The following is a 17122-nucleotide window of genomic DNA, read 5'->3' on the forward strand; positions in this document are numbered from 1 at the left end:
GGGCTGGGGAAGCGCTCAGGAAGGGTGGCGGCGGAGGTGAGGTGAGGGCAGTGGCCCCAGGCAGGCGGGTGATTTCTGCGTGAGGTGTCCACACTCACTGCCTGCGGCCATCACCTCACTTTGTTTCATGAGGGAGCCACCCCTGACCAGTGGTCCAGGTGTGAACATCTTTGGCCCTCCTGCTGTTGGACTACAGCTCCCATCATCCCCAGACACAGTGGCTAATAGGGATGATGGGAGTTGCAGTCTAACAGTAGCTGGAGAGTCAACAGTTTGTAGCCCTCCATGGCCTTACTTAGTAGATGGCAGCTTCCAATTCCACATTTTCCTGAGCCTGCTCTAATTCCTTTAAGCAGTTCTCAAACTTGGGTGCCAGATGCTGTTAAACTTCAATTCCCATAATTCCCAGCGACAATGGCCTGATGGAGATGATGGGAGTTGTAGTCCAACAATATCTGGGCACCCAAGTTTGAGAACTCCTGCTTTAGGTCAAAGATTCTTATACCATTTTTTCCACGGACCACTTGAAAATTCCTTGGGGTCCTGATGGGCCACTTAATAAGCTTTTTTTATCTATAAATGTTAAAAACAGATGTTTGCAAACTATCTCATATTTATGTTTCACACAAGGACAGTAAAACAATACCTTTATTAAGGCCAAACTGGGAGCATGTGTTGAATTGACCCTAACAATGCCACTGAGGCACAGTAGGACTCTTTTCGAGTGCAGCAGGACTCTCCTTCAGGTTGGACATTGAGCAAAAGGAAGAGATAGTGATAGCTGACATACTGTGCAACATGTACATGGTGAGATGCAATGTGCACGAAGTTGCACAAGAGTGCTGTTGTGCATGCACAAAAATTGTGCAATAATGAAGTTGCACACAGTGCAGCCGTATAATGGATGCACTGTTGTGCAACTTCATCTGTGCAATGTTTGCACTTGCACAACAGCGCAAACCGTACATTCCACTGTTACCTGTGAATCTAAGCATTTCATATTGATCTATATGTATTGATCTTAGGCTATATAGTTAATGGAGAACTGAGCTCTTGCTACACCATTTTGATGGTAGCTGAAGAGAGCAAGAGTCCCCTCCATCTTGTATTCCTGAATGTATGTCAGTGGGAAAGAATCTGCTTAGTATGCTTTGGTTCTCATACTAAGCAGACCTTGTAACTTGCAACATAATATGTATTCTCTACGCCTTGCTTTGTTCTGGCCTGCTGGTCAGGAGAGGTGATGATGCTGGTATCCGAACTGCCTCCTAGAGGCTGCATAAGCACTCCTTTAATAAGGGTAGTATTGTAAGCCTGTTGGCCTAATATGGAGTTGTACTGCCGGACTACCTGGCTGGCTTGTTGTGAATGATGATGTATTCAGATGTATCAATCCTATATAATAAGATGCCAGGGTGTGCGCCCATGTCTCTGCGCCCGTGTCTTCCTCGGCCGTTCTGGGCATGTGCGTGCGGAGCGCGGAGCACATGCCCAGAACGTCCGAGGAAGATACGGCCGCAGGCACCAGGCGGCCATGTTGAGGAGAGCGGTGGGCTGAGGACTGCGGGGGGGGGGGCAGAGGTGGCAGCGGTCCAGCCCAACCGCAGGGAAGGGAAAGCCCGGGGAGAGCAGAGGCGGCGGCAACGGCCGCAGATGTGAGACGGGGGAGGCCCGGCCCGGCAGCGTGGCCATGGCGGCAGAGGCGAGGGGAAGGCTGGGCCCGGGCCCACTACTGGGCAGGAGGACTGGCCCCGCTGGCGGCAGTGGCCGCGGCGGGAAAACTAAGCCCGCTGGCGGGGGCGGCCCGGCCGGCAGCGTGGTGAAGGCGGCGGAGGCGGGGGGCAAGAGAGAGTGGGGCAACCCTACTAGCGCCCGTTATTTAAACGGGCTTAAAAATACTAGTTGTATAAAAGCTTTGGACGGACACCATCTTAGGTCCGTCTTGTCTTTGGGAGCTATCCCCTAGACGGCCACTTTGTTAACTCTGCAGAATTCAATAAAGCTTCTTTGAACTATAAAGTTTTCTCCTCCTTGGTACGTACAAAAATTGGCTATTGTCTACCAAGTAGATAGTAACCCGCAGGGGCGTAGCAAGGTTGGAGGGAGCCCAGAGACAAGATTTTGAAATGGGCCCCCCTCACTGAAGCTCAGCTCATGAAATAAAGAAATCTTAAATGAGGCTGAATAGTGGTATAGTGGTAACAAAAAGCATAGTTATATATATCCTATATATAACCATGTGCCACAATAGAACATCATCCTAAATTATTTTTTTAAAGGTTTTGTAAATTGTGGATGATGCAAGTCATTTAATGGTACTAGAGAAAGACATGCTGTTCTGGTAGCTCCAGGTCTTAACACTCACATCAGTTTCGGAGGATGAATACAACTGAAGGAAGCCCGGGAGGGTGAGCGGCTGGGGGAGTCAGTCATGTGACTTGCCTCTGGAGGGCCCCCAAGGCAGTGGGCCCCCAGACAACTGTCTCCCCTTGCCCTATTATAGTTACGCCCCTGGTAACCCGTTGGTTAACACCACCACATGTGTAATGTTGTGTGCCGCATCAGCCATCGATGGGTATGATGGAAGAACCCCAATCTGCAATTTGTAACATCCTTTAATTATTTGATTATTAATAATTACATGTCTATGAAGCCCATTCCTAAAAGCTCTAGGTGGTTAAAAATGTGCTGTTGAGTCGGTTTTGACTCCTGGATAGGAGCTATTTTTGACTCCACAGGGCCCTGTGGTTGTCTTTTACCTTTTAGGCAGTGAAAGGTAAAGTGTGCCATCAAGTCGATTTTCACTCCTGGCGCCCACAGAGCCCTGTGGTTTTCTTTGGTAGAATACAGGAGGGGTTGACCATTGCCTCCTCCCGCGTAGTGTGAGATGATGCCTTTCAGCATCTTCCCATGTCGCTGCTGCCCGATATAGTGCCAGCGGTGATTTGAACCGGCAACCTTCTGCTTGCTAGTCAAGCATTTCCCTGCTCTCCAATATTCTGTAAGCAAAGTTAGGGACATGTGTGGTGCGCTCCAATTCTCATACCAAAGACCACTTAACTTTCTGTTATATGTTGAGAGGGATCTCTTCCACCTTTTGCATTCATTCAACTCTGCTGCTTCCTGTCTTCAGCTGATTTTTAAAAGTCAGGAGGGTATATTAGAAAAGCACACACAGGCAGGCAAGCACAAAGGCTGCTGCGACGAGGAAGAAAGGGGGTGTCTCGGGTCCTTCTTTGCTCAGGCTGCACAGAGAGCTCCAAATTCCTAGAGAGGCGACGAAATTTGGGGGGATGCCAATCCTGAGTGCACCTTCCTGTTCCTCCCCCCACTTTTTTTTTTTTTTTTTGCAAAGTGGTCTTGCGAGCGTCCTTTCAAAGGAGCAGCAGAAGGGTGCAGAAACCTGTTCGAAATCAAAGGTACACGTTTAGGGAGATGTGGGAAAGGTGGAGCCTTTTTTGTGGAGGCGGGGAGGAAACTGGGAGTGGTTGGGATACCACGGACTGCCTGATGGTTTGTGGCAAGGATGCATCTTCATCTTGCATGCTTGCTTGTGCAGTTCTCCGAATGAAATGAGATTTGGGGCCAGTTCATGCATTCCGAAGCTGAGTGGAAGAACATCTGCTTCTGCTTTGCATGCAGAAGGTCCCAGGTTCAATTGCTGGCAGCATCGCCAGGTCGGGGGACTGAGAAAGACTTCTGCCTGAAACCTTGGAGATTCACTGCCTGTCAGTGCAGACAATACTCAGTGAGATGGACCCATGGTCTGACTTGGTACAAGTCAGCTTTCTATGTTCCTTTATAACACAATCAAATTATAACAGTGTTTTGGGATTGTAGCATTTGAGGCTGCAGGTGTGTGTGTGGGGGATGTATGATTGAATGCTCTGTCGTGGAGCAACCTCCTTGCAAGCAGAAAACTACCTGCAGGGTGAAAGGGTTAGTCTAGCCTTCCTGACATAACTATATACCACCGTGGTCAGTTTTGCCCCTTTGCAGGTAAAGGGGCAGAAGCAGAGCAACATTTGCCCATTGCAAGAGGAAATGGCCTCCGAGGCTGGAGAAGGGCTGGCCCTTGGCGTCCATTTCCAGAAAGTTCACCTTGGAATGAAAATGGAGGAGCAGGCACCAACAGGTGTGGACCAGGGGTCATCCCATGAAATTGATTGCCAGGAAATCTAGGACCAACAAACGGAAATACTTTTTCACACAACGCATCATCAACTTGAGGAATTCTCTGCCACGAGATGTGGTGACAGCCAACAACCTGGATGGCTTTAAGAGCGGTTTGGATAACTTCATGGAGGAGAGGTCTATCAATGGCTACTAGTCAGAGGGCTATAGGCCACCTCTAGCCTCAGAGGCAAGATGCCTCTGAGTCCCAGTTGCAGAGGAGTAACAGCAGGAGAGAGGGCATGCCCCTTTCAACTCCTGCCTGTAGGCTTCCAGCGGCATCTGGTGGGCCACTGTGTGAAACAGGATCCTGGACTCGATGGGCCTTGCGCCTGATCCAGCAGGGCTGTTCTTCTGTTCTTAACTAGAGAGCATGTGTAATGGAATGGGAGATGCCCTTTTTGTCGGCCACCTAGGGCATTCAAGACGGACGCCAGCACCAGGATGGCGAGCAGAGGATGGGTTGCCACAATGCTGGGAATCCCAGTGGCAGGCATTTCTGAAGACAGCACAGCCTCCCCGCTCTGGCAGGGGAGAGCCTCAGGAGTGTGTGCCACTGTCACAGGGTGATATGAAGGTTGGCTTGACTTCCTGTGAAGGGGCAGCTTCCTCCAGGTATTGTACAGGAAGGAGTGTAAGCTGTAACAGAACAGCCCAAGAAGACTATAGCAGGCAGAACAACAAAAGAGACCCTGGGAAAGTAAAAGAAGAGATTAACAGTGAAGATATTATCAGCACAGAGGAATTTCAGGCAGTTCTGCTATGAGGAGGTTGAGGGGCCCCGGGAGGTCTTTTGCCGCCTTTGGTATCTTTGCCACCAGTGGCTGAAGCCGGAAAGAAACACCAAGGAACAAATCTTGGAGTCGTTGATCCTGGAGCAGCTCCTGGCCATCCTGCCCCAAGAAATACAGAGCTGGGTGAAGGGACACGGTCCAGAGTCGGGAGCTCAGGCAGTGACCTTGCCAGAAAATTTCATCCTCTTGATGTGGCAAGAGACTGGGAGAAGAGAACAGCAGGTGAGGGGGCTGGGTTTTATCCAGAGTAGCTCAGAGCTAATCCAGATAATGCTGGCATTGTGTCAGAAATCAGTAAATCGCCCCCCCCCACTTATATCAGGTGTCCCCAAATGTGTGTCCCCAGATGGTATTGGACTTCAACTCCCATCATTCCTTGCTACAATGCTGTGGCAGGGAGTGATGGGAGTGGTAGTCCAGCAACATCTGGGGACCCAGGTTTGAGAACTCTGCCTTATATAGTTGCCCCAAGGGGATCCAAATATCCTTCCTGCATATTCGCAGATATTGTGAAAAAGCGGGGGACGGGGGACGGGGACGGAATTGGAAATAAGAACATAAGAACAGCCCTGCTGGATCAGGCCCAAGGCCCATCTAGTCAGCATCCTGTTTCACACAGTGGCCCAGATGCCACTGGAAGCCTACAGCAGTTGAGGGCATGCCCTCTCTCCTGCTGTTACTATCTATAGTACAAAATATCTATGAACAGCTTCAGTCAGAGTCAGTAACCCTAGTTCTTAAGGTGATAGGAACATAGGAAGCTGCCATATACTGAGTCAGACCATTGGTCCATCTAGCTCAGCATTGTCTTCACAGACTGGCAGCAGCTTCTCCGAGGTTGCAGGCAGGAATCTCTCTCAGCCCGATCTTGGAGATGCTGCCAGGGAGGGAACTTGGAACCTTCTGATGCTCTTCCCAGAGCGGTTCCATCCCCTGAGGGCAATACTTTACAGTGCACACACTTCTAGTCTCCCATTCATAGGCAACCAGAGCAGACTCTGCTTAGCTAAGGGGACAAGTCATGCTTGCTACCACAAGACCAGCTCTCCTCTCTTGTCCAAGGCTGTTTAGGATGTGGCCCTCAGCTTGTTGAGGGGCAGGGAGCCTTTATTGTTGACTAGTATTTTTAAGCCCGTTATAACAACGGGCGCTAGCCTTTTTACCCCCCTTTATGTGTTCTTCATCTTTTTTTTCTTTGTGTGTGTGTGTGTGTGTGTGTGTGTGTTTGTTTGTCTCTCCTGTCCCACCCTCCCTCCTGCCCCACACTCTGGCCTCTCTTCCTCCCCCTCCCACCCCGCTCACACCCTCCCCTTCCTGTCAGCCTCCTGCCCCAGTCCCTCCTGCCACCCTACTCCCTCTTGCCCTTCCCTTCCCCCTCCCCCTGCCTAACTCCCTCTTGCCCTTTCCCCTCCTCCTGCCCCACTCCCTCTTGCCCTCCCCCCTGACCCACTCCCTCTTGCCCCACTCCCTCTTGCCCTTCCTCTTCCCCCCTGCCCCACTCCCTCTTGCCCTCTCCCCTCCCCATGCCCCACTCCCTCTTGCCCCTCCACCCTGACCCACTCCCTCTTGGCCCTCCCTCTTCCCCCCTGCCCCACTCGTTCTTGCCCTCCTCCCTGCCCCATTCCCTCTTGCCCCCCCTCCAACCCTCCCTCTTGCCCTCCCCCCTCCCCCACTTGCCCTCCCCCCTTCCCCCTCTCCCCTGCCCAGAAGAGTCTTGCGCTCCCCCCCCCCAACCTGGCAACTTTACTCACTGTTTTGAACGCGACGGAGAAAGGAGCTCGCAAGCAGAGCTCATTTCTCGGGCAAGCCTCTTCCCGGACTGTTGCATTGGGCGTAAAGGACGCCCAGCGGCAGTCTGGGCAGTGTCTTTGCCGAGAGAGGAGCTCTTTTTGTGAGCTCCTTTTTCCTCGGTCGTCGGGGTTGGTTCTTCTTTGGGTAAGGAGGTCTCGGGCAGCTGGGTGGGTGGTTGGCGGCGGCGGCCACAGAGGCATTTTCCTGGGCCATGTTGGCCCTTGTTCATGTGTGGGGGAGCGGGGAAGGCGGGATCGGGATACTGGGAGGGCGGTTGGCGGCGGCCGCCGCGGTGGCATTTTCCTGGGCCATGTTGGCCCTTGTTCATGGGGGAGGGGTGCGGGGATGTCGGGCTCTAGTGTGGGGAAGTCGGGCCCCAAAGTTTTCCCCCTGGCCGGCTTTAGCGGCGACGCCAGGCCTCGGCGGCGGCTCCGCCACCACCTCGGCCGGCTTCCCCCGCCGCCTCTTTCCCCTCCGCCTCTTTCCTATCTTCGCGGCGGCCGCTTCTGGCCCCGCCGTTTCCCTCGCCGCCTCTTCCCGGCTTCTTCTGAGCAGCCGCTTCTGGCCGCCCAAGATGTCCGCCGGGTACCGGCGAGCGTGTCTCCCATGCCCTGTTCTGCGCCTGCGCTTCGCGCAGGCGCAGAACAGGGCAGGGAGGCACGAACACACGCTTGGTGCCCGTCCACGGACGGACACCAAGCGTTTTATTAGAGAGGATAGCATGTAGACCTTCTGTTGCATCCTAGAGCCATAGAATGTTAGAATCGGAAGGGACCCTGGAGGTGTTATAGTCCCACCCCTGCTAGGGGCAGCCCTTCCATGAGGCGAGGTGAGGTGGTCCCCTGAGGCAGCAGGTTACTGGGGTGCCAGCAAAGTGGCAAGATCCTCTTGCCCCCTCTTTAAAAAGGGGACAGAGGGAGAGGAGGCTGTGCACATGGGGGGCAGCATTGCCTCAGAGGTGTAGAACCACCCCTACCTCCAGTGCAGGAACCTACACAGCATCATTGGCAGATGGCTGTCCAGCATGTTTACAGCTCTCTAGCAAAAGAAGCAGAGTCCGCTACTGTGTGAGGCAGGCTGTTCCACTGTCTGATGCCTTTTACAGCTAAGAAACTCCTAATGTCTAACCAGAATCTATTTCTGTGCAGTTTTATGGGAGGAGAGCCGATCTTGTGGTAGCAAGCCCGACTTGTCCCCTTTGCTAAGCAGGGTATACCCTGGTTTGCATTTGAATGGGAAACTACATGGTGAGCACTGTACGATATTCCTCTTAGGGGATGGGGCTGCTTTGGGAAGAGCACCTAGGTTCCAAATTTCCTCCTTGGCATCTCCAAGATAGGGCTGAGAGAGATGTCTGCCTGCAACCTTGGAGAATACGAATAGGAAGAATATTTATATACCGCTTTTCAACAAAAGGTTCCCAAAGCAGTTTACATAGATACAAATAGATAAATAAAAATGGCTCCCTGTCCCCACAGGACTCACAGTCTAAAAAAGAAAAATAAGGCAGACACCAGAATCAGCCACTGGTAGAATGCTGTGCTGGGGATGGATAGGGCCAGTTGCTCTCCCACAAGAGAATCGCCACTTTTTAAAGGTGCCTCTTTGCTCAGTTAGTATGGGATGAATCCACTGCCAGTCTGTGTAGACTACACTGAGCTAGATGGACCAGTGGTCTGACTCAGTATATGGCAGCTTCCTAATTTCAACTAATTGGTTCTAGCCATTCCTGTAGGAGCAACAGAGAACAAACCCACTCCTCCTTCTCAAATAATAGAATCCTCGAATATTAGAGCTGAAAGGGACCTAGAAGTCTTCTAGTCGAACCTGCTGCTCAGTGCAGGAAACTGCTACAGCCTCTGTGAGTGATGGCTGCCCAGACTCTGCTTGGAAGTGAAGGAGTGCCCACCACGGTATGAGGCAGATTGTTCCATGTTGAACAGCTCTTACTGTTTCGAAGTACCACCTAATATCTAGCCTGAGTCTGCTTCCTTGTCATTCCAACCCCTTAGTTCTAGTCCTGCCCTCAGAGAGCAACAGAGAACACGTCCAATCCTCTTCCTGTGTCTCAGACCATCACAGATTTGAAGAGAGCAATCATATCCATCCTTGGTCTTCTCTTCTGCAGGCGAAACATACCCATCTCCTTCAGCTGTTCCTCACAGGACGGTCTCCAGATCCTCACTGCCTTGGCTGGTCTGCTCTGAAGCTGTTCCAGTTTATTAACGTCTTTAAAATAATGTATTTGAGTATCTCTTATTAAAATGATTTCCTGCTCGTTCCAGGAGGAGATTATGAATTTCCCAGATGGGGAGGAGGGAGTGTCCTCTGAATCAGCACAGAAGCAGCTAAGCAAACAGGTCAAACAGGAGGGTGAAGGGGAGGCCAACTCACTGGGTGAGTGTCCCTCAGCCCTCCTCAGATGTTGGACTACAACTCCCATAACCCAGTGTGGCTGGGTATGATGGGAGTTGTACAGATACGACAAATATTTATATACCGCTTTTTAACAAAAGTTCCCAAAGCGGTTTACATAGCTATGAATAAATCATCTGTTTTTGAATTACTGTTTTGGGGACTACTGCTTTTGGACTACCAAGCAGCCCGGCTGTAAGCTATGTTAGGAAACGGTGGTGCGCAAGGATCCAGTTCAGAAATTACACTGTGCATGGGTTCATGTTAAGAACATAAGAACAGCCCTGCTGGATCAGGCCCAAGGAGGCCCATCTAGTCCAGCATCCTGTTTCGCACAGTGGCCCACCAGATGCCGCTGGAAGCCACAGGCAGGAGTTGAGGGCATGCCCTCTCTCCTGCTACTGGTACTCAGAGGCATCCTGCCTTTGAGGCTGGAGGTAGCCTATAGACCTCCAACTAGTAGCTGATAATAGACCTCTCCTCTATGAAGTTATCCAAACCTCTCTTAAAGCCATCCAGGTTGTTGGCTGTCACCACATCTTGTGGCAGAGAATTCCACAAGTTGATTATGCATTGTGTGAAAAAGTACTTCCGTTTGTTGGTCCTAGATTTCCTGGCAATCAATTGCATGGGATGACCCCTGGTTCTAGTGTTATGTGAGAGGGAGAAGTATTTCTCTCTATCCACTTTCTCCACACCTTGCATGATTTTATAGACCTCTATCATGTTTCCCTGCAGTCGTCTTTTTTCTAAACTAAAAAGCCCCAGGTGTTGTAGCCTCCTTGCCTCATAAGAAAGGTGCTCTAGGTCCCTGATGTTATTGTCTTGTAATGACAATCTTTAAAGATAAATACTCGAGAGAGCAATTTCTGTACAAATAATATTTTACTTCTATAGCTTCTAGTACAGCATATGTCAGCATTATAGCATAGACTAAATGGAAGACATGAAAATTTAACACAGATTACACAGGATTTCATGAAAAGGTTTCAAGGAGCTTTGTATCCTCTATAATAAAGAGCTAAGTGAGTGTCCGTGCCTTTTGAACGTTGGGGTCTGTGTCTGTGTCTCCCAGAACAGACCGAGGGAGACACGACCGCCGACACCAGGCGGCCATGCTGGCCGGTTATATTGCTGCCGCGTCTGGGAAGGGAAGGGAAGGGAAAGACGTCTGGGAAGGGAAGGGAAAGTGGGCGGCCATGCTTACGGTTATATTGCTGCCGACACTGGGAAGGGAAAGACGGCGGGGGCGGACAGCAATCTGGCCTGCGGGGACGGCAGTCTGGGCGGCACTCTGGGACGCGGGAGGGAAGAGGATACTGTGGCCGTGGCCAAAATGATCAAATTGCATTCCCCCCGCCGCTGCTGACTGCCCGCCCGCCCTCCCTCCCAGCTGCCCGAGTCCTCCTCTCCCGGCCCCACGGGCGGCCATTTTGCCCCAAACGCTGTCCCAATCTAATTGCTGCCGCTGCCCGCCTGCCCGCCCTCCAAGCTGCCCGAGTCCTCCTTACCCTTTTATGAAAGTCCATAATTTGAGTGGGAGAGAGGAGCTCACAAACAGAGCTCCTCTCTGTGCAAAGGCTCTGCCTGAACTGGCGCTATGGACGCAAAGGACGCAATAGGCGTCCTTTGCGCCCAAAGTGCCAGTTCGGGAAGAGGCTTTTCAGAGAGAGGAGGTCTGCTTGCGAGCTCCTCTCTTCTTCTCAAAATAGGGACTTTTACGGGTAAGGAGGAATCGGGCAGCTGGGAGGGCGGGTGGGTGGTCTGCGGCGGCCGCCGCGGAGACTTTGGGGCCCTTGCCCGGCAGGGAGACCGGCCGCGGCATGCAGGCTGGCGGCGGCGGGAGGGGGAATGGCGGCGGGGGGGCCCAGAGCGCCTGTTACTAGCGCCTGTTATTTAACGGGCCAAAATTCACTTGTTTACTTATAAACTGGAAAGTAAGAAAAGGGTCAAGTGGGGTAACCAAAGGCAACCTGACATCCATCCAAATTTCTACCTTTTTTCTACCAAGTTTCTCATGACCATACAGAATTATAACTTGGAGAAACATGTCAGAATTCCTGTCCTCTCTTGATACACAACTAGTGTCCACATACAGTCCAGCAATGCTCCACAAAAGCCAACATTTTGCTATTTTCCAGAGAAAAATCACTCCCCCCACAAAAGAGCCACAAAATGGCTCCGTGCCATAAAATGGTGGCTGGAAATGCCCTTGGAGGTTATTTCTGACCACCTAGGAATGGCGGATATGTGGTTTTTAACCCGTTTAAAACCACGGATGTCTTGACCACAAGTAACAAGGTCCACCTCTAATAACTTCCTTAGCGCAGGTTTTTAATCCCCTCACTAATCGTTATGTTTGAGAAGGAAGAGCTGTTTTTAGGACCTAAGATTAAAACAACTGAAGTGCACTAGTAGAGTTTGTAGATCGCCATCTCTAGGCCTTGCTGAAGGAAAAAAGAAACACAAGAGTGATTTTATTCCTAATATACATGCCAACACATGACAGAATCTAGGAAATTCCCACTGGAGCAGCAAAGTATGAGTGATCCATCTTGGAATGTGAGTATAAGGAGATGGGGAGGAGAGCTGGTCTTACATAACATAGAACATAAGCACATCGCTACTGGAGCAGGCCCAAGGCAGCCTATCTAGTCCAGCATCCTCTTTCACCCAGTGGCCCACCAGATGCCTCTGAGAAGCCCACAGGCAAGAGGTGAGGGCATGCCCTCTCTCTTGCTGTTGCTTCCTGCAGCTGGGATTGAGGCATCTTGCCTCTGAGACTGGAGGTGGCCTACCAGACTAGTAGCCATTGTTAGACCTATCCTCCATGAATTTGTATAAGCCCCTTTTAAAGCCATCCATGCTAGTGGCCATCACCGCATCCCAAGGCAAAGAATTCCATCGATTAATTACATGCTGTGTGAAAAAGGATTTCCTTTTGTTGGTCCTAAATTTCCCGGCCTTCCTTCTTAAGGTACAGTGACCAGAACTGTACACAGCATACCAAATGTGGCTATTCTATAAATTTGTATAAAGGCATTATAATACTAGCATTTTTATTTTCAGTCCTCTTCCTAATGATCCCTAGCATAGAATTTGCCTTTTTCACAGCTGCCGTGCACTGAGTCAACACTTTCAATGAGCTGTTCACCACAACCCCAAGATCTCTCTCCCAATCACACATACAACTCAGACCACATCAGTGTATATGTGAAGTTAGGTTTTTTTGTGAAACCTTTCATGCAAACCAATATGCTACCATTCATGCTTGTGGTAGCAAGCATGAATTGTCCCTTTTGCTAAGCAGAGTCTGTCTTGGTTTGCATTTGGATGGGAGACTCCGATGTGAGTGCAGTAAGATATTGCCCTTAGGGGATGGAGCCATACCTCAGTGGGAGAACGTCTGCTTGCATGTAGAAGGTCTAAGGTTCACTCCCTGGCATCTCTAGATAGGGCTGCGAGTGATTCATGCCTGTTATAACTTTGGAGAGCTGCTGCCAGTCAGTGTAGACAATATTGAACAAAATGTACCGGTGGTGACAGGCGGGCGAGGTGGGAAACAAAATGGCAGCGGTGGGTGGGGGAAACGAGAGGTGCAAATGCTCTGCGCCCAGCCCAGAACTAGTTCTTATTATTTGGATTGGAGCCTTGCATACTTAAAGTTTCCTGATATAGCCTACATCTAATACAGGTGGGCCTTGTTATCCTAGTGGTTTCCATTCCTGCCAATTTCCACGTATAACGAAACCACGAATAATGAGGCATTGAGTCTATGGGAACTGGGGGTTTAGGTTCTTGTAGGGCAAAAAACAGCAAAACAATGGCAGAAACAGGAGCAAAAAAGTGCTGTACTGTGCTCAACAGGTCTTAAACTGTCCAGCAATGCCCTCCAACCCACCCAATTTTGGAGATTTTCCTAAAAAATAGTAGTGATTTTTTAAAATTTAAATTTGTTTTTTAACAGAAGAGCCACAAAATGGCTCCTTTAAACAAAATAATGGCTGGAAATGACCTCACAGGTCATTTCCGGCAACCTCTGAACTGCGGATACAAGGGTATTAACCATTTCTGTACCCGCGTGTGCCAAGGTTGGGTGCATATTTTCAGACTGTGGATACACAGAACTGCAAATAGTGGTACCGCAAATAGTGAGGTCCATCTGTACTAGGATGTGAGAGGTCATCTAACCAGGGGTAATCTACAGGGGCTAGAAGAAATGTGCATGGCTGAGTATGAGTTATTGCTTTACAGACACAAGTGCATGTGTGTCTTTATACCTATATATAATAGCTGAAATCCTAATGACTGGTGCTTTTACAAGCCTTCTCCTTCTCTCTTCTAGTACTTGATGAACGGGGGCAAGAGAAAGAGAGCAAAGAGTTGAAGATGTCACTGGAAGGAAATGAACCTGAATCTCTGAATGAAGACCCTGGGAAGCAGGATGGAACTATGGGGCAAGAAAGAAAGGAAATTGAGGATGGGAGAGGCAAAGATGCTGCCAGCCTAAGTGGGGACTTCCAAGATGTCACAGACCAAGAGAGAAAAACCACTGAAGAGAGGCAGAATCCATGCCATGTATGTGGGAAAAACTTCAGTCATAGGTCCAATTTGATCAGGCACCAGAGAATCCACACTGGGGAAGAGCCATATAAATGTTTCAATTGTGGGAAAAGGTTCAAACAGAGCACATGCCTCATTTCACACCAGAGGATCCACACGGGAGAGAAACCCTATAAATGCTCAGACTGTGGGAAGAGCTTCAATCAGAGGACCTGCCTGATCAGGCATCAGAGGATCCACACTGGAGAGAAGCCGTACAAATGCACAGAGTGCGGGAAAAGCTTCAAGCAGAGCCAACACCTCATCACCCATCTGAAAATGCACTTTGGGGAGAGGCCGTACAAATGCACAGAGTGCAGGGAGACCTTTTGCGATGAGTCGAGTCTCCTGAGGCACCAAAGACTCCATGCTGGGGAGAAGCTGCACAAATGTTCAGATTGTGGGAAGAGCTTCAGTCAGAGCACGAGCCTCATCAGCCATATGAGAATGCACACAGGGGAGAAACCGTATAAATGTCCCCAATGTGCCGAAAGCTTTTGTGACAAGTCAAGCCTCATTGCACATCAGAAGATCCACACAAGGGACAAGCTGTACCAATGCCTCAAGTGTGGCAAGAGTTTTAATTGTCACAGCAACCTCATTACACACCAGAGAATCCACACGGGGGAGAAACCTTACCAGTGTGGCCACTGCGGGGAAAGCTTTAGCCGGAGCACATACCTGATTATCCATGAGAGGATTCACACAGGAGAGAGCCCATACAAATGCTCGCACTGTGGGAAAAGCTTCCGCCGGAGCTCACACCTTAATAGCCACAAGAGAACTCATACCCAAGAGAGGCCATATGAATGCTTGCACTGCGCGAAAAGCTTCACGCAGATCGCGCACCTGGTTACCCACGAAAGAACCCACACGGGAGAAAAGCCATACAAGTGCACAGACTGTGGGAAAAGTTTCAACCAGAGCCCAAACCTCATTAGACATCGGGAAATCCATAAGCGAGAGAAGTTGGCAAAGATGCTGTCAGAGAATAACTCTTCCTAGAGAAGTTATCAGAGAACAAATTTTCTTAGGGCTGGTATGGATGCTACCATCCTTGCCCACGTAATTAGGAAGGGGACACATCGCGATTGTGCCCATTGTGACTTCTTCCACGGATATCCCAGTGTCCTCTTGGTGCATCTCTTTAGCTTATGGGTTAATCTGACCACCCTGCACACACTCCAAGTACTTATTTAAACATACATGCTTAATGTACATGTTTTTCTGTGAATGATGTGTTCATTTCGAAAGTGAAACTGCATACAGGCTCCTCAGATGCAGGTTCAGTTAGAAAGTGTACTGCTGTATGCACGTTCAGTGATAAAATGCAAATAACTATGTATGCGCAGCTCTGTATATGCCTACATGATGAGCAAAATTATTCAAAGCAGGATTATTGAAATTAAAAGGACAAGTTGGGCAAGTCCTAACTTGTCTTTGTGTTTTATTGGGACTACTTTGAGTAATTTCCCTCATCCTACCAGCCAGTGTACACCGATTGTACGAGTGCTTATGAATAGGGGTAATCTAGGCATTATATCTGTATGGTCTCGTAAAGTACTGGCATCCTTTGGCTCTTCAGCTATTGTTGGACTGCATCCCCAGCCACAGCGGCAATAATCAGGAATGATGGGAATTGTAGTCCAACATCTTCAGGAGAGTCGAAGTTATGCAGCCCTGGTTTAGAGCAACCCTTTCAAACCTGGGTCACCAGAAGTGGTTGGACCATAACTCCCATTACTCTTTGGCCATTGTGGCAGGGGATGATGGGAGTTGTAGTCCAGTTGCCCCTGGAGACTCAAGTTTGAGAACCGCTGGCTTAGAATATTTCCTGCTAAACAAGCTATGTATGATGGGATATCTTAAAGAGAAGGGGAATCCACCTCAATTACCCTTCCTGCTCATCTATCCATGGGAAGTTTCTCAGCCTCATTAGCTCTCTGATCCTTCTACATGTACTGAAGGATGAGGTGAGAATGTTCTGAGATGGATAGTAGAATAGGATATATCACTTTAGATTTCAGTTGGGGTGGGCCATTTTTGAACATTCTGGTGAGGCTAGAACCTTTCTCCTTGCTCTATTCATTTTTAACTTGGATGGATTTGTGGAGAAGGTGAAGAAAGAGCTTTTAAAACATGACATCCCCCCACTTGCAGTCTGGAGTGGTACAGTCCCAACTATCACTTCAGAAGTCTACCACTTCTATGTAGCTCTGGGCTATGTTCTACAGTGATGAAGATTCTAGTCCACCAGTTTATGTCACAATAAATCTGTGAAATCTTTTAAGATGCTACTGAACTCCTGTTGTTTGACAGCCAATGGTGTTGAAATGAATAAACTAGACTGAAGTAAACAGAACTAAACTTTTCCTTGGTTTGTTAGCTTTTAAAAAATCATGAAGCCCCAGCTTTTAGCCTGCAGAAGACATGGTACATTTGCTCAAATGTTCCTTAAACAGAGGAGCAGAAAGATATTTAAACTAGCCGACACCGCACAGAGCATCTGTGCACTCTTTGGGGCCGGCAGTTCCCCCTTCCCTCACACCTTCTCAGCTGCCCTCTTCCTCTTCCTGGTGGAGGGGCCGCCCCCGCCTCCTCCTCACCACGGCCGGGCCCACCGCCACTGGGGCCAAGCCAGGCCATGCCCCCTGCTGCCTCCATTACCGTGGCCGGGCCTGTCGCCACCGCCTCCCCACTGCGGCTGGGCCTGGCTGCCTCCATTACCGCCATCTCCATTACTGCCGCCACTGCTGCCTCATTGCAGCCGGCCGGGCAGGCAGCTTCCATTGCCATCGCCACTGCCTCCTCACCACGGCTGGGCCTGGCCATCATCCTTCAACGTCCTCCCGCCCAATGCTGGGAACTCTCGCAGCATGTCGCGAGAGTTCTGCCGCAAAAGCCAGCCACGCATCTCCACACATGGCCAGCTAAGTGAATTAATTATATAGATAGGCCTGGCTGATGTACAGCACAAGGTTGAGCTGGTTTTGTGGTAGCAAGCTTGAATGGTCCCCCTTTGCTAAGCAGGGTCCACCCTGGTTTGCTTTTGAATGAGAGACATGTGAGCGCTGTAAAATCTTCTTCTCAGAGGATGGGGCCGCTCTGAGAAGAGCATCGGTATGCTCGCGTGCAGCAGGTTCCAAGTATTCTCCCCGGCATCTCCAAGATAGAGCTGAGACTCCTGCCTGCAACCTTGGAGAAGCTGCCACCAATCTGTGTAGACAATACTGAGCTAGATGGACCAATGGACTGACTCAGTGTAAAGGAGCTTCCTTTGTCCCATCTGCCTTGTAATGGCACATGTGCACAGTTGTGCAAGAGCCATCATGCAAAGTGCAAAAATT

The 17122-nt window shown here is 49.9% G+C and overlaps 1 protein-coding gene across 14 annotated transcripts; it reads left to right on the forward strand.

The window, feature by feature from the left end:
- Positions 1-3278: 3278 nt before the first annotated feature.
- Positions 3279-16136, forward strand: LOC128342669 (zinc finger protein 501-like). 14 transcript variants are annotated; one of them, XM_053290330.1, is made up of 5 exons: positions 6688-6902; positions 7907-8005; positions 8482-8671; positions 8771-8999; positions 13519-16136. In XM_053290330.1, exon 5 carries the CDS (start codon positions 13563-13565, stop codon positions 14778-14780), a length of 1218 nt encoding a protein of 405 aa, XP_053146305.1. In that variant the 5' UTR covers positions 6688-6902; positions 7907-8005; positions 8482-8671; positions 8771-8999; positions 13519-13562; the 3' UTR covers positions 14781-16136. The 14 variants fall into 14 exon arrangements, with proteins under 14 accessions (XP_053146312.1, XP_053146308.1, XP_053146313.1 ...); XM_053290338.1 differs by lacking the exons at positions 6688-6902; positions 7907-8005; positions 8482-8671 and adding exons at positions 3372-3419; positions 3984-4135 and having other exon boundaries at positions 8887-8999; XM_053290334.1 differs by lacking the exon at positions 8482-8671 and having other exon boundaries at positions 8887-8999.
- The last annotated feature ends 986 nt before the right edge of the window (positions 16137-17122 follow it).

This window comes from Hemicordylus capensis, chromosome 2 (assembly GCF_027244095.1).
Source record: "Hemicordylus capensis ecotype Gifberg chromosome 2, rHemCap1.1.pri, whole genome shotgun sequence".
NCBI lineage: Eukaryota > Metazoa > Chordata > Lepidosauria > Squamata > Cordylidae > Hemicordylus > Hemicordylus capensis.